This window comes from Silurus meridionalis, chromosome 20, assembly GCF_014805685.1.
Source record: "Silurus meridionalis isolate SWU-2019-XX chromosome 20, ASM1480568v1, whole genome shotgun sequence".
In the NCBI taxonomy this organism is placed as follows: domain Eukaryota; kingdom Metazoa; phylum Chordata; class Actinopteri; order Siluriformes; family Siluridae; genus Silurus; species Silurus meridionalis.
Window position 1 is genome coordinate 15,553,298 of NC_060903.1, and position 24,897 is coordinate 15,578,194.

Consider the following 24,897-nt stretch of genomic DNA (forward strand, 5'->3'; position numbering starts at 1 on the left):
CAATATATCGGAAAAAATTGTAAAAAAAATACTTTAAGTTTTGCTTGCCAGGCAAATGCATCAGTATATTCTCCAGCCTCCACAAACATATATACTGTATAGTTTATACAGATCTGTACATTTATCAGTTTTCTGAATTATGTACATTAATCTGTTAAATTATGAACAAATTACAGTATACTACCGCATACTGATCACTTTAAGATTTCTGTTTAGGCTAGGCCATGTCTCGACCATATTTTCAAGATACCATGGAGTCATCAGAACGCATCTCCATCGTAAGTTGGGAACTACCCGTACCTGTGCTCTTCTCTAAGGTGGGCTTGAATGCATACTGCTTTTATACACCAAAAACCCTCATAAGAAAACAGGAAGCAATGTGACAAACCTCAATCACGTTACACAACGTGTTGCCCAGACTTCCATTGTTTAGGAGAACCAGAGATCAGATCTCTGGGCCATTCCCCATTACTCACAAGAGCTCACAGTCGGTGCTGTTGTGCCTGGGGGTTACATCAGAAATACTCTTTGTTCAGTCCGTTGCCATCAGGCAAGATCTTCTGCTGTCTGATAGCCAAATCCGAGAGGTTTAGGAGGAACTTCTTCACACAAGCTATCAGACTTCTTAACACGAGCACTTGATAGATAGATAGATAGATAGATAGATAGATAGATAGATAGATAGATAGATAGATAGATAGATAGATAGATAGATAGACAGACAGACAGACAGACAGACAGACAGACAGACAGACAGACAGACAGATAGATAGATAGATAGATAGATAGATAGATAGATAGATAGATAGATAGATAGATAGATACATAGATACATAGATACATAGATACATAGATAGATAGATTTCACTGCTAGTTGTTTACTAACTATGTTTGTTGTGTATGTTGGATCTTAAGAAAAAATGGATTGCTGCCGACAAAAAGAAACTATAATGATATCTTTAAAAGACCTCTGATCTTAATCACATCATCTAATCGAATAAAGATCTCACAAAGGATGATGAAAACCACCCCAGTTTTCTCTCTGTCCTTAATTCCACTGCTCACAATGTGTTTTTAAGATGTATATTTTCTTGAATTGAATAAAATTTTAGCCTTCGCCACAGGTTTCTCACCCCGGGCATGAAATATCTCAGTGTCTTTCTAGCCGGGATGGTGGGATGGTAGCTTCGTACAGTCTATTGATGAGAGCAAGTGTCTGTGGAAAGAGGTCTATGTCTTCATGACATATCTGTATCGCTTCATGAGCAATGTTTGGCGCATGGGGGTCATGAATGGGATTAAGAATTTGGTTTTTACTTTGAAAGTGAAATCAAACATAGTTTGGACAAAACAGAACACACATCAATCAATGTACAACGTTTACCCAAGTGGACAGACAACAGAAGTGTAATTGATTTAAAGATTATAATGTTTGGTGTTAGGACTAAATCCAGTTAGAACGTTATACACAGGAAAAAAACAGAAACGTCATTTACGTAGCGACGTCTTTGTGATCTGTTTGTAGATCTCTTCTATCTAAACTGACTCGATTAAACAGATTGGGAGCCTCACACACATGAGAAATCTAGCAGTGTCGGAATAGCCGTCACCCCCTCACGCTTTCTCACGCCGTGGTTTCTAATACAATATCCTGAGATGGGGGAAGGGACGAGGCCAGCTGGGACAAGAGTAGGAGGAAGGAGGAATATCAACCCACCCCAGGGTCTGTTCTATTGCCTCGTATGTTTTTCTCGTCACACGGTTACACGTCAGATACCTTCGTATTTACAGCCACGGCGTAGTCGGGGTCTTTACACAATCGTATAAATACATCTCGTGTTTGTGTGTTTGTGTGTGGTCTGAGAGATGGCCTTCTCAAAGACACAGCGTGATCTGAGAAGGACAAAGTCAAAGCAAACGGCATGTTTTTGTGGTCAAAAATAGAGTGGGGTAGTTCACAGGATGGGGGATGTCTGATGGAGATCAGGACGATCTTTATGAACTTTACAGGCAGTGCGTACATCAATACGCTAGGTTTTCCCCCAGGAGCTGAGCGAGTTATCCATTTCATGGATGAGAAAATAGAAATACGTTTTTCTCTAAGATGCTGCAATGAAGTGGAGAACGACGGCGAGGAAATCGCATTATCACACGTGACAAGAGGACAAAATACAGTGATGGAGATCCTGATGTTGAGATTTACATCAACACAAAATTGTACATCCAACATTTTAATCAGCATGTGAATCAAAAGTGAATCTCTCAGTTTGTAGCGATTGTTTAATTTTTTTATCATTTTCCAAACAACGATTTATTGTGAAGAGCAGTAATGCCTCACTTTTTGCTATTTTGGGCTTGTTCTGTTATATTTTGCCCAGGTGTGTGCTTGAAATGTCATTTAATAGGACTTGTAGAAAGACATGTAGTAATAGGTGATGTGACACGATGTATGATATAAGTGTAAGATACAGACACGTAATACCAGAGGTCTAAAGAAAACCTGAGTAATTAATACCTGAGTAAAAGTTACTCCATTACAAGTAAAAAAAGTTTCCAATTCCAATATGACTTGAGTAAAAGTCTTACAGGATCTCGTTTTGAACAGTATTTCAGTATTTTATTCATATTGAACGTACGCTCAAAGATGCACTAGTCCTCAACACCAAGACACATGTTACAGAAACACGGCATTAACCAACACAACAGCATCTTCAACATGCCAGAATGAAACAAAGATCAAACAAGTCAATCAAAAATAAAAATTCATTTTAAATATCGTGGGTTAAAATGACATAAATTGAATCATAAATGTAGTTTAGAGAGTCAAAGTTGTGTAAATCTTTGATCCTCTGTAAAACTAGAAAGTAGAGAAAAAAAATACAGTACAGTAACAAACATACCGTAATTTCCGGACTATAAAGCGCACCCATATATAAGCAAATATTTTAATTTTGAACATAAACAAGCCGCACCTCTCTATAGGCCGCAGGTGTCTACACTAATGAACTTTACACAGGCTTTACCAAAAGACACAAGGGTGAAATATGTTGCGCTTCCTTTAGGAGCATAGCGGTATTTTGGAAATATCATGTCACTGCATTTTTCCGCTATTACTGCGTGTGTGTCCTTCACTAAGGAATATGTCCTTATTATTTTCTGATGCTCATTTCTAAGTTTCTTTGACTAACCCGTAACGCTGTTGCCAAGATAAAATAAAAAGCACGAGTTTTGGAAACCTGTCTGTGCTTATATGATTTCTGTTGTAACTGGAGTTAGCGAGCTCTCCCTTCACCCTGACTCAACGTGTTACAACGGCTTGTATCTAAACAGTAGCCGACCAAGAAAGTCATTGTTCACTGTTTTCCTCCTTCCTTTCACAACTATTTCTCTCGAGAGTTTATCTTTTGGCATCGTCGTGCGTTTAAAAAAAGGTTTTTTCTCCCGATGCCGTGCAGCTCAGAACACAGGTGAGGTGCGTTTTTTCGTTTCTGTTCGGAAATTTGGAAAAAAAGTAGCGGCTTATAGGCTGAAAAATACAGTAGCTTTACTCCACATGAATTGATTCCACATGAAATAATGTATCACAGTGGTACAACATGACTACATTATGCGACACAATACGACTCGGTACTGCATAATAACATGGGAGATGACATAACAGGATACTGCATGACTTCATATGATGACACAACGAATCGATATGTGATGCGATATAACAATATGACGACATACAATATGACTTACTGTGACAGGACATGAAAAAATATGAACTTAATGTCAAAAAGCACGTTGAGATACAATATAACCTGAAGTGACTCGATATCTTCCTACACGACATCATGTGATAAATATGACCTGATGACGAAATATGAAAATGGATAAAACCCAAGCAAACAAACAAACAAACAAACAAACAAACAAACAAACAAGCAAATCCGATTCTGTCAAACCTCCATAAGACCTTATTGATCTTTTGGGAAGAAATGGACTGACATCTTTCCAGAAGGAGGGGGAGGAAGACACACACACACACACACACACACACACACACACACACACACACACACACGAAGCCATGGCAACCACTTAGCACCAGTTGAATCCATCCAATTACTTTGAGGTCACTCTACAGTCTCCTCTCACTTCATGAAGGTTTGTACGGTTCTCTAAAAGCCGCCGGAACGTCCCGCAAACACACCCACTGTGGAAAACGAAAGCATCTTCTGCCAAGTTGGTGCGCTGAAGTGGTGGGTTGGCCTCCTGGGATCATCAGGGTCGATGGATTACACCTTCTCATTAGAGGATGCAGGATGCTACTTGAAAGGGGACGAGCTGAAGGGGAGGTGTGATGGAGGGATGGAAGATGAAGTGCCACTTGTCCGATTGTCAGCTTCGAGCTCAATTCATAAGTTTGGTTTTAAAGGACCAACAGTATATAAATGTGCAGTATTATTTAACATACACACATATATTGAACTTATAATCTTTTAGTATAGGTCATATACTGTTTTCGGTCACTGGAATAGTGGAGTGGGTGGGCTTTAACTTCCAGCTTGCTCTCACTAATATCAACCCTTTATGTATCTGATGTAGGTAAGGAGGTCTGGGTGAGGAGGTCAGTGTTCCAATCCGTTATGTTCAATAAGGTTGAGGACAGACTTCTATACCAGCTCACTCAAGATCTTGCAAATGCTCCAAAACGCAGCTGCATGACTTGTGTTGAATCTCCCACACCACCCCACTGCTCCGCTCCCTTCACTGGCTTCTCGTAGCTGCACGTATCAGATTCAAAACATTGATGCTTGCCTACAAGACCCAAAAATGGACCAGCGCCATCTTACCTCAGAGACCTCATCACATCTCGCACTGCACCACGCTGTCTGAGATCCTCCAGCACTGCTCGACTGCTACCACCTTCTCTCAGAACGAGAGGTAAGTACACTTCAAGGCTCTTCTCTGTTCTGGCACCGAGGTGGTGGAATGAACTTCCTCTAGATGTCCATACAGCAGAGCATCTTCAAGCGACGGAATCCTGCTTTATTTTATAATCTTCATCATCCTCCTCCTCCACTCATGTATTGAGCAGGAGCAGATATTCATTTAAAGTACAATACAAATACAAAAATTCCAACATTATTTTACTGTAATCAGAAACAGGATTCTAAACACTTACTTTCTTTCTTTCTTTCTTTCTTTCTTTCTTTCTTTCTTTCTTTCTTTCTTTCTTTCTTATCATAAAAAAGTCTTCATTTTGTGCTTGTTCTTTATTGCATTATTTATTGCTGTTGCATTATAGTTTGTTTTTTATAATAATTTGTATTATTTATTTAATTATTGTAATTTATGACTAATTATTCTATATTTTATAGATAAAAATAGATTGTATATTTAATTTTATAATATCTAGTCATTAAAGTGATATATTTATTATCATAATTATAATTATGATAATAAATATAAATACTTTTGACAAAATATGATATAATTAAATATAAAAGAAATGATGAAACAACTACTTTTTATTTTTTTTTTATATTTATTTTTCATTTTGATCTGAATTTCTTCATTCTTCTTTTGTGATTTCCTAAGAATCAATAATTATTTGACTATATTATTATTATTATTATTATTTTTTTTTTTTTTTTTTTTGTATAATTATTTGATTTGGTTCAGTTTTATCATTTTATACTTATAACCTAATATATATTTTAAAAAACCTTTTAATCTCTAAAAAAAAAAACATGAAATCATCCAGGCGGTCACAGCTGAATACATCCAATCCCATTACATCACATCACATCACATCACACAGCACAGCAGGTTGAGGGTGTCAGCCACTGTCTCACTCCACACCCACCCACACACACACACACACACACACACACACACACACACACACACACACACACACACACTTGTGCAGCATGGAGCTGTTTGAAGAGTAAAGTCTCTCCTTCAGCTTCATGGGTGGTTTAACACCGGTGCTCTCTCCGGGCCTGGGGAGGCCGAGCTGAGCCTCTGATTGGTTTATCTAGGTCACATGGACTAATGACTCATCCTCACTCCGTCTTCCAGCATCATGTAGAAGATAGTGATGAGACGGGAAGTGCTGTTGCCACAGCGACCAGACCAAGCAGGGGTCAATGAGAACCTGGGGGTTTTCCTGAAGGACGTCGGTAATATTTCACTTGCCGTCAAGGGAAAACTTGTGACCAGAAAAAAGGAAAATGTGGAAAAGGAAAAAAAAATTGTGTGAAAAATTGCATTTATGCAATTAAAGGCATAAACCACCGCCATCTGTGATTATTGTTTTTATGTCTGTAATCATGTTGTACAGTGTCAGGATCTGGAGGATCCAGCTGTTTCGTTTCGTTGTTTTTCCCTATTTTTACCACCAGATGTCACCATTTCGTTCCTGTGCACTTCATTAATCTCTTATTGTTTCCACCTGAGTCCTTTGTATTTAAGTTTCCCAAATTTTTATTTTATTTTATTTTATTTTTTGTAGTCTGTTAATTGGGGTTTGTTTTTCTGAGTCTCTGTCTTTTTCTAAAGTACATGGTTGAAGTCCTTGTTTCTGAGTTTATCTGTTGCTCTGCTTTTTTCTGTGAAGATGTTTTAATTGTTATTATTTGCCACATCCCCAGAAAAAGACTTGCCTGAATTCCTGAGGAGGTTGTTATATATTTTTGTGCTTTTTGTACATTTAAAATAATAATAATAAAAAAAAAAATTTCCAACCATTTTGAGTCTCTTTCTGCATGTGGGAACTCCCAGACCTCCTCACCTCTGACTTTACTTACTCTTCTTTATTGTCTCTGGATGAGCACAGATCCTATACAAATCTACAGGAACAACTTTCCAAAAGATTGTATGTTAATATAACAGGAAAAAGGACTTAAATGTGGGATGGGATGCACAAAAACCACATGCTAATCTTCTGCTCAGGCGTCCACACACCTTTGTCTATATAGTGTATGATGAAGTGATATGGATGTACGGAGACGCAGCTTAAATAAATGCTCCATGATGGATTTCACTTTACAATGTACAATCTAAAAGAAATGAGCTCAAGCTTTATTACGTGCTCGTTTTATTGCATTCTGTGTTTGATGCTTTGTTTTCGCACAAAGCGTACACACTCGATGTGGCCGATTTGTTTATCGACACACACAACCTTCATACGTGAGTCAAAATGTTACCACAAAGCAGGAACATGGAGATCCTGATCTCATGAGCTCTCTTGTGGCTGAATAAACACTAATTCTCAGACTTGTGATCAGGTAACTATAGAACTACGCTACTAACTATAACCTGCTAACACATGCATTGCGAAAACAACACGCTAATTGATCAACGCTACTGCTTCCTGCGTAGGTGTGCGTCAGCTAAGTGTGCTAATCCACACCCTGAGATTGTTAGCAGAGCTGCTTGTTGAGGCCGTTTAAAAAACATGGCCTCATCCGCAGCTCTTCTCCATTTCCTGCATTTATGACCTGGTTTCATCTCCCACAGGTTAACAAAAGACTCAGGGCTAAATGTGGTAAACAGTATAACAGGGAAAGAGAGAGAGAGAGAAGGAAAGAGAGAGTGTTTATATGTACAGCATAGTGCACTCTTTACTCTTTAATGAAGGTGCAGAAGCTCAGGATGACGAGACGCGTTAAAAGGCGACCGCATGAATTATTCAGGCGCGTCCAAAGAGCTCCTGCGGTTACAGGCCCCCTGCCGTGAGCAGAACCACAACACTGTGAAGGACACGCTCGCTTTTTTTACTCCACACGCTCACGTCAGTATCGGTGAACACAACCTGTTTCCATCATGGACATTTACTCAACATGCTGCATCCACCAGCATCACCAACACACACCAACACACACACACACACACACACACACACACACACACACACACAGTATTTGAGTAAACGTACTTCGTTACTGTACTTAAGCACAGATTAAGATTTATGATCAAACTCTTGATGTCACCCAGATGAGGATGGGTTCCCCTTTTGAGTCTGGTTCCTCTCAAGGTTTCTTCCTCATAACATCTAAGGGAGTTTTTCCTTGCCACAGTCGCCACGGCTTGCTCATCAGGGATAAATGCACACCATTCACCATCACTGTTGATTTGTGTAAAGCTGCTTTGAGACAATGTCTGTTGTGAAAAGCGCTATACAAATAAACTTGACTTGACTTGACTTGACTTAAGCAATGTTTTAGCTCCTTTTCTAGTTTTTCTGACAATCAAAGATATAAGCAACTTTGACTCTTTAATCAACTACATTACACATTACATTCTCCACTTTATTTTAATAAACTGCTATCATTTACATTTCGCCCCTCTGTTGAATGTCGTTAAAGCTCAGCAATCCCCAATTCTCTCATTCTCAATACAAAAAATTGTCAATTGAAGTTGCCTTTTTGAAAGATCGCTTTACTACAATGTCTTTATTTGACGACATGTTGGGGATTTTAATAAGTAAGACGTTTTTTTGCTTAGCATTAACACGTGTCTTGGTGTTGAGGACTGGTGCATCTTTAAGCTTATGTTCAATATGAGTAAAATACTGAGTAAAGAAATGTTCAAATCAGAACTCATATTCGAATTGATGAATTTGAACTTGTAATGGAGTAAGTTTTGCATTAATGTACCTATATTTTTACTCAAGTATGATTTTCAGGTGCTCTTTTACACCTCACACACACTCTTCACTCTCCTGCCATCTGGAAAACGTTACTGAAGCAGTAACAGTTTCTTTCCACAAGCTATCAGACTCCTGAAAGGAACTGGACTGGTGTTTACATCAATGGTAAAAAATTATTTTGCACAAAAATTGCCTGTTTTGCACAGTTTCTGTTTGCATGTTTATATTTACAGTATTTATTTAGAGATATTTCACTTCACTACAGCGTCTCCGTCTCTATTGTACAGTCACTGTGTTTACAGTCTCCTTGTCTTGTTGTGCTTTGTTTCTTGTGCACTCAATGTTGCACGTGTGCACTTTATTTTATATTAGCTAACAATGCATGAGAGACACACGAGAATACAAAATGCTAAAAGCTAAAAAAGCACCATGTGTTGCTCTTCAAAAGACACTTAACAGTATTTGTCTTCATGTCTCATGTCTCACATGTTGGCGGCTTCTTCAACTCATCAAGACTCAGACGCCAAGTAAAGAATACAACACAACAGGACGTCCTGTTACAGGAACCTAATCAGTAAATAACCGCTGCCAAAAACGTGTTGAAAGTCGCGTTCCTCTCGTAATGAGGTTTTTTTTTTATCCATTTTCAATTACATTTAACGCTGTAGAACGTCCACACAACAAATCGGTTATTACTGTTACGAAGCACCGACACAGTCGACTGATTTTACAAACATTTTCAAAATAACCCTGATATTCAATATCAATAATTATATGATGAGTTTTGAATTAGTTTATTATCAGGATCACCTTCAATCCATAAGCAGCTGTATATTATAACTAGAGCGTTAACATGAAACTGTGATTTGTTTGCAGGCAGAATGAATGAAAAAACACTATTTAGAAAAAAGTATTGGGACACCTGAACAGCCATGTGCGGTTCTTTCCCAAAGTTGAAGGCACACAATTGTGTAGGATGTATTTGGATGTAGATGCATGAAATTTTCTCTTCACATGAACTAGGAGACCCAGACCTGTTCAAGCATGACGATGCCACTGTGCAGAAAAGCTCCAACCCTTTAAACCCATTTGGGATGAATATGAACCCTGACTGCACCCCAGGCCCTCACCTACATCAGCACTTGAACACCCTTGGGGTTAAATGAGCACAAATCTCCACAACAAAATCTAGTGGAACATCTTCCCAGAAGAGTGGAGGTTCTTATAACAGCAAATGGGGACCGAATGTGAGATGTTTAAAAAATAAATCTTATAATTAGGTGTCCACAAACGTTCGTCTATATATAGACAAAAGTTAGGTAAATGTTACCTTTGATATTTTTTAGCTTGAACCAACGAAGCCTGATTACCTCCTCAGATAAACATCACTTGGTGTTCACGCAATGCTGGTTGTTTATGATTAAAAAAAAGCATCATTTATTTCTACACTTTCTCCTTTCAATGTGTATGTTAGTGTTAGTCTTTGCCTACGATTGGATTAAACTAATCCCCGTCTCAGTATGAACACTAGTGAACATTCTTATTCAACTGAAAAAGAGGAATAAAAATGATGATCTTTGTGAAGAGTTGAAATAAACATAGAGGAAAGCAGGACATGATTATGGAAAGTGTCTTATGATCCTCAGAAGTTAAACAAACCATATTTGGAGCTTTTCTAATGCAGCTCCAGAGGACGAGGCACTGCAGATAGAGACAGTTACTGTCGTGAATCAGGTTCATAGCTGTGTAGCTGCATGAGAGGACATGAGCTCCATTTACTGGGGTTTATTTTGTTCTTTTTTTATTGTTTGTTGCTGTCTGTTGAAGATTTGTCTGATATTTTTCTGATGATGGTTTGCCTGTTGATCTTTTGTCTGATGTTGAATCTGATGTTTTGTCTAATATGTCTAAAGATAGTTTTTTGATCAGGTTTTGTCTAGTGGTGGTTTTTCTAATCATGTTTTGTCTGTTGAGGTTTTGCCTGGTGATGGTAAGTCTGATAAGGTTTTGTCTGATGTTGCTTAATGAGGTTTTGTCTGGTGATAAGTCTGATGAGGTTTTGCCTGGTGATGTTGCCTAATGAGGTTTTATCTATTGATAAGTCTAATGAGGTTTTGTCTGATGTTGCTGCCTAATGAGGTTTTGCCTGGTGATGGCAAGTCTGATAAGGTTTTGTCTGGTGATGTTCCCTAATGAGGTTTTATCTGGTGATAAGTCTAATGAGGTTTTGTCTGGTGTTGATAAGTCTGATAAGGTTTTGTCTGGTGATGTTCCCTAATGAGGTTTTGCCTGGTAAAGGTCTGATTAGGTTTTGTCTGATGTTTGCCTGTTGATGGATTGTCTAATGTTTAATGTTTTACAGTCATATATAAATAAATACTGTATATAGTTATACATATAGTGTACTAATGCGCAAAGATTTATAAAAAAAACAAACAACAACAAAAGACACACAATTGCCCCATTGTGGATGCTGGACAGTTTTATTAGGTTAATAAGGGAAAAAAAGCAGAAGCATGTCAAACACAGCACTAATCGAATAGAGGATTCATTTCAGATCTTAACATGGTGTTCAAAACAGATAAGGAGATGATATGAAGCCTGAGAGCGCTCAGATATTCCTTACTGACCCTATAAACAAAATGTATAAGAATCTCCCAACAAATCATTTCCTCTAATTAAAACTCTATTTATTTATTCATTAGGTTCAACTTTCCACCACCGTAATTTATTTATTCTTCTCTACTAAATAAGCTTGTGCATAGAATTTAAATACATACCATAATAACCCCATACCCTGTTCATTATTTCACGAATTTGGGATTCAAAGCAATAGAAGAAAAAATCATATAATATTGCTAAATGTTTTAATGATAATATAACCGCATGAGGATTAAACCGTGTCAAATACATGCATATCACGTATGGATTCGTGTTTTAAGAAAAAAAGAAAAAAAAATACAATTCCGACATGGTCCCCATTGTAGACTAAAGCAGATTTGATTAGATGTATGGATCAGCTCACATGCACACACAAACGTTCCTTTATACTTATTTCTACTGTAATATAATCATTAGGAGTGTCTCGAGTCGCTTGCAAATCCAAGTGCGCCCTCTAGTGGCTCTAATCGCCATTTGAGCAGAAATCGAAAGCTAAATCTTAAAGCTAAAGAGGTTGTCTGATTAACATTGTTTAGATAATATATGGTAGTAATTCAAGGTCTTAATCTAATGTATTTGAGTGGAAGAGAAATACGTGAAGCCCGTCAGCTTGAATGTGATCTCGTGCTGCGTCACTGCCAGATGTCGCCGTTGTCCCCGTTCTCGTGGAAACGGTGCAGGTGGTCCGAGTACCTGAAAGATGGACAGAGAAATGGAGGGGAAGGGAACAGGAAAGAGATTACACATTCATCCAAATTTCTATTTATAACTAGTCGATAATGAAAATGCATGACGGCCTGGGAGGTGGGCAGGATTGTGCGTGTCTTTCATTTGAGGTAAAACTGGATACTGCCAATGATGTCATCTCTGCTGCTGAAGACAATATTCAGTCCATCATGTTGCTAAGCTGTGAGCTTGAAGCAATTTTGAAACATCCTGCAAACAGGAAGGATGCTATCGATGTAGGAGAGGAGTCCCATTTAGTTGTAGTTCCATGCTTCACCACTAGAGGCAGACTTACATTTTACCACTCATGATAAGTTATCTCTTCCTTCAAGTCCAAGTCAAATGGATCAAAGACAACAAGCGTGGATGGAAATGTGGACGATCACACTTAGCACTCACACTCAATATATTTCTACTAAGAACCGACTTGATGATCTGTTTGTGTGTCTCAATCTGCTCCCTTGTTCACTAGTCAGCGTAGTGATCAGAGAGTCGGACATTTTAAGCACTCAGCCAGAAAAAAATTTTGAATGAACTCTTAGCCAAATTTATCTACAGATACGAGGTGGTATGAGAAAGTTTCATGATCAGCTCTGTATCTTGTGTGTGTCTGTATCACATTTTTGATGACATATTATATATATATCAATATTATATACATACACAGTACTACATACATACCATACCATATACCATGGCAGAGATACCAGTGTATCGAACAATCGAACAAATTTATGAGATGTAATAAAATATTTAATTAACTGTTAATTAAATATTTTTAATTAAACCTAGACAATTTATATGTCTAGGTTTTTTTTTTACACTGACTGATGAAAAGCTTCATCCTTCTGTTAGTGATAAACTTTAGGACACGAGGATGCAGACACATCGACGGAAATTGATTCATCTCTGTCTCAGAGTGTACAGAGCCAGGGTCCGAAACTCATGTACACGAGATAGCAATTGACGATCTTGAGAACTTGGGAGCTGACTGAGAGTCTCCCCTATGCTCCAAGTAGAAAAACATGACTGTGCTCCAGAAGTGTCAATAACATCAGAATGGGTTTCCCAAAAATTCAACACAATTTACACACACTGGCAGATAAAAAGTATTAGCAATTTTGAAAGAATTATAATGATATATGAACTATGCTGTAGTGTGTGTGTGTGTGTGTGTGTGTGTGTGTGTGTGTGTGTGTGAGAAAACACTTACTTCTTAGCACAGTACGCAGTACAGTCTCGGCCAATGCTCTCACTCCAGGCGGTTTTATAAAGTACCTAAAGAAAGAAAGAAAACATATATTCCATCTTATATCATTATATTATTACATATCATTGATCATCTTAATGTTTTTAAGTGCAAAAATTACAGAAAAGATCTGCTGGTGTCTGTCAAATGAATACAATAAAGCTGCTGAGTTTACAATAAAATGCATCATATTATTCAAACAAAGGCACCGTCTAGACATAACAGTTGCTCCAGGTTACTTACACATTCATTAAGAATGATTAGCGATCTGGCACAGATTTCTAGGAGTCTGAGGTGCATTTTGTAGCAGAAACTTCAAAAGAGCTTATTTTTGAAAGCTATTTCATTCCCTGTAAAACGTTTGGAAACATATTTCATGTTTAAGAAACGTGCATGTTCTAACATCATCCTTTGTTTCTATGCAACAAACCAATGAGTGGAAGAAAGTTCTGTTTACAGACGAGTCCGCCGTATTTTACATTTTTGGAAGAAAAACTTGTGTAAGACGGAGAACAGGAGGTTGTTTTGGAGCAAAGAAGGTTGAAGACTTATTTTGGATGAAAGGAAAACTAAACCAACTTGGCAACCATTCCATACTTTGAACCTTTTTCAGCGTTATTTAGAGAGCAAACATTCGCCTGGAGTGATATCTATCGTGGAATTGGCTGCCCAGTCACCGCACCTAAATCCTATTGAACTGCTCTGGGATGAACTGGATCACGAGGTCAGAAAGAAATCTCCAAATACTGAAAACATTGTTGGCAAGTTTTGCAAGAAACATGGCAAAGTGTTTCAGCTGAATGTTTGTAGAATCAAACTATCCAGATGCCAAGAGTGTGTAAAGCTGTTATTCGTATATAAGGGAGGATCTTTCAATGCCAATAAAGTAAATCTTCATACTGTAGATGTTTACAAACACGTGTTGAAAACTAGCAGCTAGTAGGCTGGGAGTTTTAGACTTTTAAGGGTATGTCAAAACATTTTTCCTCAAATCCTTAAAAAATCTGAGGGACTTTGGACTTAATATCCAAAGGAGTTTAAATCCCAGCCACACCAAGCTATCACTCCTGGGCCCCTGAGCAAGGCCCTTAGCCCAGAACCGCTCAGGTCTTTAAATAAGATTAAAAAGTAATTCTAGGTAAAAGCATCTGCCAAATGCTAAAAATGCAATAAATGTTAATCAGCTCATGTTCATGTATCGTTGACTCAGATCCAAATCATTTTCACTTTTATTGCTACTGAGATAATAATTATTACACATATATTAGGAGTCAAATCTGCTACTTTCCTGTGCACAAATAATCCAAAATCATTCGAATGGATCATTGCATGGTGCTTTAGCTTCTTTATAGCTACTTTAGACAAAATGGATGAGTGTAATCAATAAGGGACTATAATATAACGTAAGTGTTATTCTTTACCAGAAACACCAGGCAGTGGAGGAAGAGAGTGTAGAAGAAAGCAATAGTTCTGGCTATCTTGTTGGACAGGATGACACGACCCTGAAATACAGAACACACACACTGAATATTAGTCGTCCATATTTATATTATGGTCTGTCGGAATATATGATTCTGTTTGGCTGGAACGTGTGCATTTTATCGGTCAGTTATTCTAAATGCCTTAACTGTATACACAGTTACAGTTTTACTAACTGCGGCTGAATGAGTAGAAATCTCCACATGTACGCGCCAAAATCATCTGGAACATTTTCCCAGAAGAGTAGAAGTTATTATAAGAGCAAAAACGGGAACTAAATGTGGAATGGCACATACCAATCTTATGGGCAGGTGTCCAGAAATCGTTGTCTGTATATCAATAATACAACTGATATCAAACTTTCCTTATAGGCAGGGTTGCCAGATATTTACCTAGTTCCACACAAATTGAGGCCAAGGGTGAGGTGGTGGTGTCATATTAGTAAATATGCCATATAATAAATTAGAAAAACAAGACAACGGAATACACAAGTGGGTTTTTATACAGTTCTGGCAACCAATGGGTGCTCACTACTATAGTGTATGTGATTAGCTGCAGAAGTGAAAGCCTATGCCCTTATGGCGTGATAGGAGGCACTATGTGGCCTTCTATCACTAAGGCACTAAGTGTCTTGCTAGTGTATTTGTGAGACAAACCAAGCTGAGGGTGGCCTTGTCCCATGGGCTGAGGCTCAGGTATCGTCTCTGACGCTCCTGAAGACAAAAAATAACAAGATGAGAGATCACGTGAACAAGACGTTACACTCTGTGGTGATATCGGTTCAACACGTGAGTGTTCAGTCCAAACTCACCTTCTTACTAAAGGAGGCAAAGGGGTCAAGTCTCTCTTCGTACTGAGAAGAGTAGCGCATCACAGTGTCATCGCTGCCTCCGCTCTACAGTCGTACACACACACACACACACACACACACACACACACACACACAATCAGCACAATCGATTAAGTTAGCCCCAAGCTTATGAGTGTATTAGGAGCGTGATGCTGATTTGTAAAGCCCTCCAAAGACAGCTCACACTCAGAGAAAAACATTAATTGTCCTCATCTGCATACACCCTGGTAATCACCCAGATTCTAACTCACCTTAACCCACAGTTTAACTCACAGTATTACAGATCTAAACGTGGTTTACATGGTATTAAGTGAGATGCTGAAGCAGCAGGTTTGAGGACTCACTCTGGTTGGGTAACTCTGCAGGAACTTGATCTTCTCGTACAGCTTGATGTTGTCGGCACGAAGGCTGTCCAGCTCTGACTGCAGGGCCTGCAGAGTCTGCTGCAGAGAACGATTCTCCTGAGAGATGGGGATCACGAGAGAGTCAAGGATACAGAGGCCGAAAACAAGAACATGAGTCGATTTAAGGAATACAGGTGGGAGTGGAGATTTGAGGAATACGGGTGGGAGTGGAGATTTAAGGAATACGGGTGGGAGTGGAAATTTAAGGAATACGGGTGCAGTGGAGATTTAAGGAATACGGTGTGAGTGGAGATTTAAGGAATCTGGTGCAGTGGAGATTTAAGGAATACGGGTGCGAGTGGAGATTTAAGGAATACGGGTGTGAGTGGAGATTTAAGGAATACGGGTGGGAGTGGAGATTTAAGGAATACGGGTGTGAGTGGAGATTTAAGGAATACGGGTGTGAGTGGAGATTTGAGGAATACTGGTGGGAGTGGAGATTTGAGGAATACAGGTGGGAGTGGACTTGGATACGGACACAAATAGACTTGAGGAATACAGTTGCAAGTGGAGACTTGACAAAAAAAAAGGCACTCACACTCTCTAGTTCCTGGTTGCGAGCTCGGAATCTCTCTCTCTGGCTGGAGATGATGGACAGCAGAGAGTCCATCTGACCCTGAGGAAGTTCAGCCTGAGACAGCATTCCCATTCCTGCAACACACACAGGATTATTCATATTGTCTCAGGTCTATGTAGTGCAGTGCGTGCAGTGTGCGTGTGTTACCTGTGAACAGAGCTGTGGCCTCTTTAATGGGCTCAGGAATTTGGTCCATGCTGCTTAAGTCCGCCCCCTAGTGGACACATTATAGGTTTTAGAATCTCACTCACACTTTTTCATATTTCATTTCACTGTAATTCTCTGGAGTCTGCGCTCCAGTGCAGTCTGTGTGACATACCTCAGCATCGGGCCGTGACAGGGAGGACATGGCCTGGATGGTGCTCAGGTCATGCTCCAGTTTGAAAATGAGCTCCTTCTGCTCAGCGCTGGTCTTCACTGCGGCTGAGAACTCCAACTGAAGTGTAGTGTAGCGTCCTGTCTCATAAAAACACGTCATATTGCACCAATCACAACATCAACACACTGAATTCAGAGACTTTATTAACCAGCAAATACCACATAAGCATAAAAAATAAAAAAAATCCTACAATAAACTTACCTGAATTGAGTATTTTATTTGTATTGATCGTTTATACACTCGGAGGGAAAAGAGATGGAACAGGTTTGGCTGTGTAGACATTACCCGAGGAGACACTATACGTTGTTTGCCATAAACGTACGTGTTTGATGTTAATACCTGTTTAGTACCACATACAAAACCGGGTGTTTCATGAGGAAAAACACGAGGATGCGCTGAGAAAAAGCAGTGCTATAGGAAATGCACCTGGATGATAAAGCATACCATATTTTCTCAAATAAGGTCTACATTGCCCTTCAATGCACTTCAATTTCGTGACCAGGAAGTGTGCAGTGTTTCGACTTCAGTGTTCTTTTCAATAAGCAAATATTAGAAATATCAATATAGATTTTTTCAAGAAGAGAAAATTTGCAGCAGAAGGAAGACTGATGAAAGATGGGAAAGCGAAAATATGCGTTCGTGCAAAACCAGTGTGTATTTTGTGAGTCGGTGGTGAACCCAACATGGTTGGAATGCTAAATATACCCCTTCAAGAAAAACATTAGATTGTCCAAGAATTAAAAGGCAGACTTGCAGGAAATGTTTACTAAAGCTACAGCAAATCTGTTCAACCTTAAAAAACACCCACAACATGGACTGTGTTTTAGATTTTGGGTTAACAAGGGCCTTCTTACTCAAGGGCCCAGGATCTTGGCTGGGATATGAACTCATGACTTTTGTATCAAAATGACTCAACCAATGAGCTACCATCCCCAACCTATGCAAACTATGAAAGGCTAGAAATGAACTCTAGTAACCCTAATATCACTAAATGCACCAAAACCCCTTTGATCCCAGATCTTTAAAATTTTCGACGTCCATGTATTCAACACTTTCACAAGGAAATAAATAAAGGGACGATTCACGAGCCATGTGTGTTTGTATAAAAGATATTTACTTCAATTATCACACCTAGGGTGCTAGTGAATAATAATAATCATAATAACAATAATAATAATACATTGTGAAGATTTCTTACAGTGATATTGCTTCTCCATATTGTATAAGGGACTGTCTTACAGTGCTGAGAACAGACTACATGACAAAAAAAAACAAAAAAGAAACAAAATATGGGGATAAAAACAAACAAAAAAAAAAGACCAGGGGAGAAAGAAGGTGGATATTAATGCTGAACCCAATACGAGGCGAGGCTCAGAGGTGAACGGAGAGAGATAGTGAGATAAAAAAAAGGCTAAAGGCAGTACACGTTTTAAAAATGCTCATGCAGACTGACGTGACGAGGTCACACTGAAACACATTGGTGGAGTTCGGGAAGATCGCTTCTACTTCTTCATTTTTTTTGTACATTTTTTTTTTTAAACGTGTCACAATAAAAAGTGGAGGATCGTCTACGTTCGGAGGCATGATGGGATTGCTTTGCAGAATCAGTCTAGCTGGGTCTATGGTACCAATATCTAGTTGAAAGTATGAGGAACAAAACACTTGAACGGCAATCACGTGTGTAAAAATAAAAACAAACAAAAAACAAAACGGAGAACTCGCTCCAGACGGAGTACACATAGTACTGACTCATGAGTTTGGGGTGTGTGTGTGTGTGTGTGTGTGTGTGTGTGTGTGTGTGTGTGTGATTAAGTGAGTGAGTGAGCACCCAAACTGGAGTCAGACTGACAAATCTCTTAAACACAAACCCCAGAATTATGTGTGTTTAGTGAAAGCGCTAATTAGAGCTCGAGAGAGAGAAAGAACGGTGAGACGAGACGCTACGCGACGCACCGAGACGCCCGACTCCGTCTCGAAACTTCAATGTGAAGTCGCAATTTGGTGACGTGTGAAGTTTAGAGCTGAGACAGAACGACAGGGTCGAAAAAACAGTAAATCTCAAAATGCCAAAAAGAACACAACCCACTCACACAACAAAAAACAAAGTATTTACACATCCTACCGAACAAAACCATGTCGAGACACACAGACCTCAACAGAGTCTCAGGGAACGTCTGACATAATCTTAGTATTTGGCATGATCCGTATCCGTCCCTCAAAAAAAAGAAAAAAGTCGGACCTTTTCTCGAAGGTCTTCTCCATAATCATGATCTGATAAAGTTTGTACATCTTATTACAGATACTATACATAAAAAGTGAGCGCGACATTATTATTTTTTTTAAATCGTTATTTTTTTGTAGATTTTTTGGACTTTGTGCACGCCTTGAACCCGTTCATAGTGAGTGCTTATCAAACCTTATCAAACGCCAGTGGACAAAATAAAAATTAGTTCTATACGATATATATGCGAGGGGGCTTTGAGGCCTCTGGCACTTTTTAAGGCTGGGTTGTGGGTGTGGCCCCAAATCCCCCACCCCCTCTTTTTTTTTTAATTCTGTGTGTCAGTCCTGATATAATCCCACCCCAGATAATAAAGTAGTGTCCCAGCTTTTCCAAAGCTTCAGCTGAAAACCCATCCTTTTAGAAAAAAAGGCTAGAAATCTGGCAGGGTGACGAAGTAGTAAAGTGATCAAAGGTGAGGAGGAGCCACAAAATGGCCGATAAGTCGTTTTTTTTTTTTTGTCGTGTTTTTTTTTTTTTTTAGCATTGTATTTTTTTTATTTTTTTATTTTTTGAAAAAACAAACGTCTAACTGAAACAACTTCTTACAAAATGCTTTCGTAACCCGGTTTGAGATAATGCTCAAAACAACAGTTGACCAAATTCACGAGTACAATTTCATCAACGAATCGTCAAAAAAATCAAGCCGGAGAAATTAAATATATAATGGATCCAGTTAGCAGCAAAGACTACGGTTCAATTCTACAATTAACCCCATGACTATTAAATCGATTATTATTATTATCATCGTTATTATTATTAGAAAAAACAAAAAAACAAACGAGCATCTTCACCCCTTTCGGGATTCGGGATGATTGAGCGATTTATGACGTATTAAAACTTGACACGTTCGTTCTAAAGCTTATTCGTATAAAAAACGTGTGAGCGAATGGTTTCTACACCGTCACACTAATGCTTTAAATGAACATCAGAAACAAACAAGGGGAAAAAAACAAACATCAAACTTGGCGTGCGTTCGTGTCCCAGTGATTCCGTTCAGTTCAGAAGAATCCACTTCATATCGAGTACAAAACTACGGAGGCTCGTTTGTCCTGATAAAGAGGCCAGTGTCGTCCTGTGCACTTTCCGCTACGGACCAAAAAACAAACAAAACAAAGCAAAAAAACTCACTCAAGAAACAGCTCGACACACGGTACGATGTGTCTCGGTAAAATTCTGTACAACGTTTGCATGGTGGTGTATAGAATATCTGATTTACTTCGGTAGAAAAATAACAGTTCGTTCTTGAATTCACAAAAATGCGCTTGTAAGAAAGTCAGAAATTCGCGGTTGAGAATAAACGTAATGAAGGAAAACGAGGGCCAAAATGGTGGAGATGGTGGTTGGAGGGGGAAAAAATGGGGGTCGCTGACCTGGAATTCTAAAATAAAGACTTCCTCGAGTAGGCATTTAGAATCCATCAGAATATCGTCAGAAGGCTGCGTATGTAGGCTGCATTTTCAGCAGCGTTTATTGGACAGCTCTCGTGTTCGGTTCCGGACGCGTTTGAGACGCCACGTGACGTGAGCCTAGTGCACGTTGTCGTTCGAATGATTTTGCGATCTGAACGCATTTCAAGATTATTGCCAAACAGAAAAATATCAAGAGTTGCTTCCTGCAATGCTTAATAATTCAGTAAAAAAAAAAATAAAGCAATCAATAAAATTCGCACTGAAACTCTATTAACATCCTCAAGAAGCCGCGTCAACGTATCTCCAGATACACTACACAGACAAAAGTATTGGGACACCTGACCTTCACAGCCATGTGTGGTTCTTCCTCAAATTCTTACCACCAGGTTGGAGGCACACAAATGTATAGGATGAACATGGAATGAACATGAACCAGGGGCTCCATGAACATATGGGTTGGAAGATACCGAGTGATCTAAAACTATTGAACACCTTTTGAGATAAACTGGAGATGACTGCACCCCAGGCCTCGTCACTTCACCTCCATCAGTAACCTGACAATGTCTAAATCCCCAAAATCTAATGTAACACCTTCTCAGAAGAATGGAGGTTATTATAACAGTAAATGTGGATTAAATGTGGGATTAAATGGGATGTTCTAAAACACATCAAATCTTATAGTCAGGTGTCCACAAACTTTTGTCTGTATAGTGTATATATTGTTACTGCTACATGCCTATTTTCGAGTCAGAATCTGAATATTCACCTGAACAAAAATCATCTTCAATGAAGACATTTGCAATCTCAATCCACCGCATCAGCCGCTACGAGCATCTGATCCGCATCCCGAGAACTCAACTTTCCTTACACAATGGACGAACTCCCACGGATGATCGAAAACCTTCTCAGTGTGTCGCTTCTCAGAAACGGATCAGTGCCTTACTTTATAAAGTAAAAGAGCAAAAAAAAAGAACGAAGCAGAAATGAACACGTCAACAGCAGTTGGAATCGTAAGCGAAAGGATAAAGTTCTTTACTAAGGAGTTTCGTCATCAAACCTTTTTGAGGTCTTAAAATGATTTCATTACAAGGTGGAAAATTTTGTGGAAAAGAAACAAACGAAGGAAAGAAACTGCAGAACTCTTTTTCCTGTCTTTTTGCCTGAGCTCAGGTAAAGGGGGAACAAACACAGATGGAACAGGGAGGAGGTGGGATGTGATTAAAAAAAAACAAAAAAAGGTTGACCTGATAGATGCACTTTTGCATGCACACAATAACCCGTTTTAGTACAGTATTTGGTTTCTTAAAAAAGAGCTGCTGTAAAGGATTCTCTCTCTTTTTTTTCTTCTTGCTTTTTTCTCCCCGACAAAATACGAAACAGCAGGTGAAATCATGGGTCTGAATTCTTCTTCGAATCGTGTAACAGATACGCATGAACCACAAAAAAAAAGGTGAGCAGGGCAGGACAACATGTCATGGGAAAAACAAACAAACAAACAAAAAAAAACGACAAAAAAAACAAACAAAAAAAACTTCAACACGGGTCCATTCAAGTCACGTAACTCAGTGTTCTCATCAGTGTATGAATAACTTTGCATAAAAAGAGAAAAGGAAACTTCTTCCGACTGACCAGTCAGTACAAAACAGCGACACGCAACGGTGAAAAGAAGGGAAGGAACGGAAACCGCGAAAAAAGAAAGATAACCTCGTGCACCAAGAACGAAAAAGGGAATCCGTGTAAAAATGAAACCATAAATAATTCAGTAAATCTGCCAAAACTGGAGGATCTCATCGGACGTGTGAAACAACCTAGGAGTCAAAACCGTACTGCGGGAAAACTTTCCGAGAGTACGAGCAAAACCCATTAAATGTTAAAGGCAGGAGAAAGAACTTGGTGTTCTTGTGCATTTGGGGCCCAAAAAAAAAAAAAAAAAAGGAAGAAAAAAAGTGCAGTGATGAGTACTGAGCATTTTTAAAAGAGAGCCAATGTTTAGTGTTGAATCGTTTTTTTGTAAAAAATCATTAGGATTAGTGTTTTCTTCTTTTGTCTCGGCGCTGAAATCCTGAATGCGTGCAAGATTGTGCTTCTCAGTGACGCTATTTTTTTTTTTTTGTGTGCAGTCAGGAAGTGCTTTAGCTACAAACTGGATATTGTGATATAAGAAACCAGGGCGTGTAAACTTATGAGAGTGCTTTAAAGACTGGAACTCGAAAGGCAGATCGGATTTTTGTGAATTTTGTAGGGTTCAAAACCTTCGATTTAGAGTTCCATGTTGGTAATTGCATTACCGTGTCGCAAAAATTAAAAAAGCGATGACCGTGTGACAGAGAGCCTTTGGCTCCTTTAAAAGAGAAAGGAGGATTATTATTATTTTTTTTGCGAGATGCAAATCGCAGTGTGCTGCTTTAAGTGCTTGGAAAGACGATTCATTGAACCTGTAAAGGGCTTTCGCGAAGTAAAAGAATAATAATCTCAGCGGCAGTAATACAGTTCACTTGTACGTATTTAAAAAAGAAATAGCTTCGCTCCTTTTTTTTTTTTGACCTCCGTCTTTGTGCTTTGAAAGCGCGATGCGGTGCGGGGTATAAGGCCGAACGACGTCCGCTCTGAAACTCTGGAACGAAGTGTTGAAATGAAAGAGATGGAAATGATGAATTAAGTGCAAATGGTTCATTGGAAACAGCTCGTGCTCAGTATTCACAGCACTGCACTCAGGACCAGGCAGCAGGACGGAGGAACGGGGGTGGACTAATCTCATTACATATGCTGCTGGCGTAGATATTAATGCTTTCTGACGTTCCAACGTTTTTCTTTTTAACACGTTTATGTTAAAATGTTAATTTATTTATGAATTTTTTATACAAAATGAAATGTTCAAGATTTGGGCTTCTCCAAAAAAAAAAAAAAAGTAACGTAGTATGTTTCTTAATTGTCGTTCATTTTTATTTTTTTTGCTAAATCTGGCACTTATAGTGATAAAAAAAACAAAAAATAAAATAAAATAATAATAATAAATTGTATTGAATATTTTTTTAATTTACTCTACAAAAGAAGAATATTGTAATTTTTTCTGAATAAATAAACAAAAAACAACCTGTTTTATGTCATAATAATTTTTCCCTTCCTTCACAATGCTGTTTTAGTCGTCATCATGCTACAGCTTTCTGTACTGAATTTCACTGTATGGCCACTGAAAATGTAGAATTCGAATTGACATGGTGTGTTAGTTCACCAGATTCCACCAAACAGTTTTCCAAAGTCCTCACTGAATAACATCCTATGTAGTGAACAGAAACAGTAAATAAAACGCCAATAAAGACTATACCTATAAGACAAAAAGGGATATAGAAATACATATACACGATACAGACAAAAGTATCGGGACTCCCGACTTCTCCAGTGATATGTGGTTCTTCTCTAAAGTGTTACCACAAATAGTAAAGGATGTCTTTGAACGTGGCATGAAATTTTCTCGTTATTTGAACTAGGATTCCGAAACCGTCTAAAGCATGAAGATATGCTTTACATGGGTTGGAGTGGAAAATAAAAAAAAATCCAAAATTTTGTGGAAAAACTTCCCAGAAAAGATATTAAAACAGGAAATGGAGACTAAATGTGGAGCGGGATGTTTGAAAAAGCACATAAACCATGTGCTCAGGTGTCCACAAACTTATCTCCATATAGTGTATATATAAAGATATAAATTATTTGTTAATATATTATAGTTTTTCCGGGTCATGAACCTTCCAGAGGGTATCCTGAACATCCTCAAAAGGATAATGTCACTACAAAGTGCACTTCTTTCCACTAAAGACAATTCAGATCATAACATCACTTGCGATAAAGAACAGATTCTGAAACGCATCCTTTTTTTTCCTTCTCAACTTAAGTGTTACTTCTTTTTTTAAACAATGACTTGTATAATGTAGGTCTAGAAAATTAAGCTGGTCTTTTTTTTATGCATTTCAAACATTTTCTGAAGCAGCCCAACTGCTTATCATAAGCACACCTTGATATTTTCCCCTGATTCGAGTGTTCATTTGAAAGAAAAGAAAAAAAAAAGCACAAACACCAAGCTCTCCTGATGCCTCAACTTCAATGTACTCGAAGGTCAATGCTGAAATAGTGCAGACTTTTCAGTAACATATGGGCGAGTGGACAAAAAGTAGCGCCATCAAAATACACGCTGTCGAAACCGAAAAGTCTCCGAAAGATTCAAACACGGAACACAC

General features: G+C 38.6%; 1 protein-coding gene across 1 annotated transcript in view; it reads right to left on the bottom strand.

Moving 5' to 3' along the window:
• Positions 1-11,111: 11,111 nt before the first annotated feature.
• The window catches only part of LOC124403096 (protein CASP-like), a 139,462-nt gene continuing 125,676 nt past the window's right edge, over positions 11,112-24,897 (bottom strand). The window contains exons 15-23 of the mRNA XM_046876686.1: positions 16,913-17,049; positions 16,741-16,807; positions 16,555-16,667; positions 15,957-16,073; positions 15,574-15,657; positions 15,419-15,475; positions 14,705-14,785; positions 13,248-13,312; positions 11,112-12,001 (exon numbers count right to left, since the gene is read on the bottom strand). Of these exons, the coding sequence (XP_046732642.1) occupies positions 11,941-12,001; positions 13,248-13,312; positions 14,705-14,785; positions 15,419-15,475; positions 15,574-15,657; positions 15,957-16,073; positions 16,555-16,667; positions 16,741-16,807; positions 16,913-17,049 (782 nt within the window). The 3' untranslated portion in view covers positions 11,112-11,940. The remainder of the gene's footprint in view (positions 12,002-13,247; positions 13,313-14,704; positions 14,786-15,418; positions 15,476-15,573; positions 15,658-15,956; positions 16,074-16,554; positions 16,668-16,740; positions 16,808-16,912; positions 17,050-24,897) is intronic.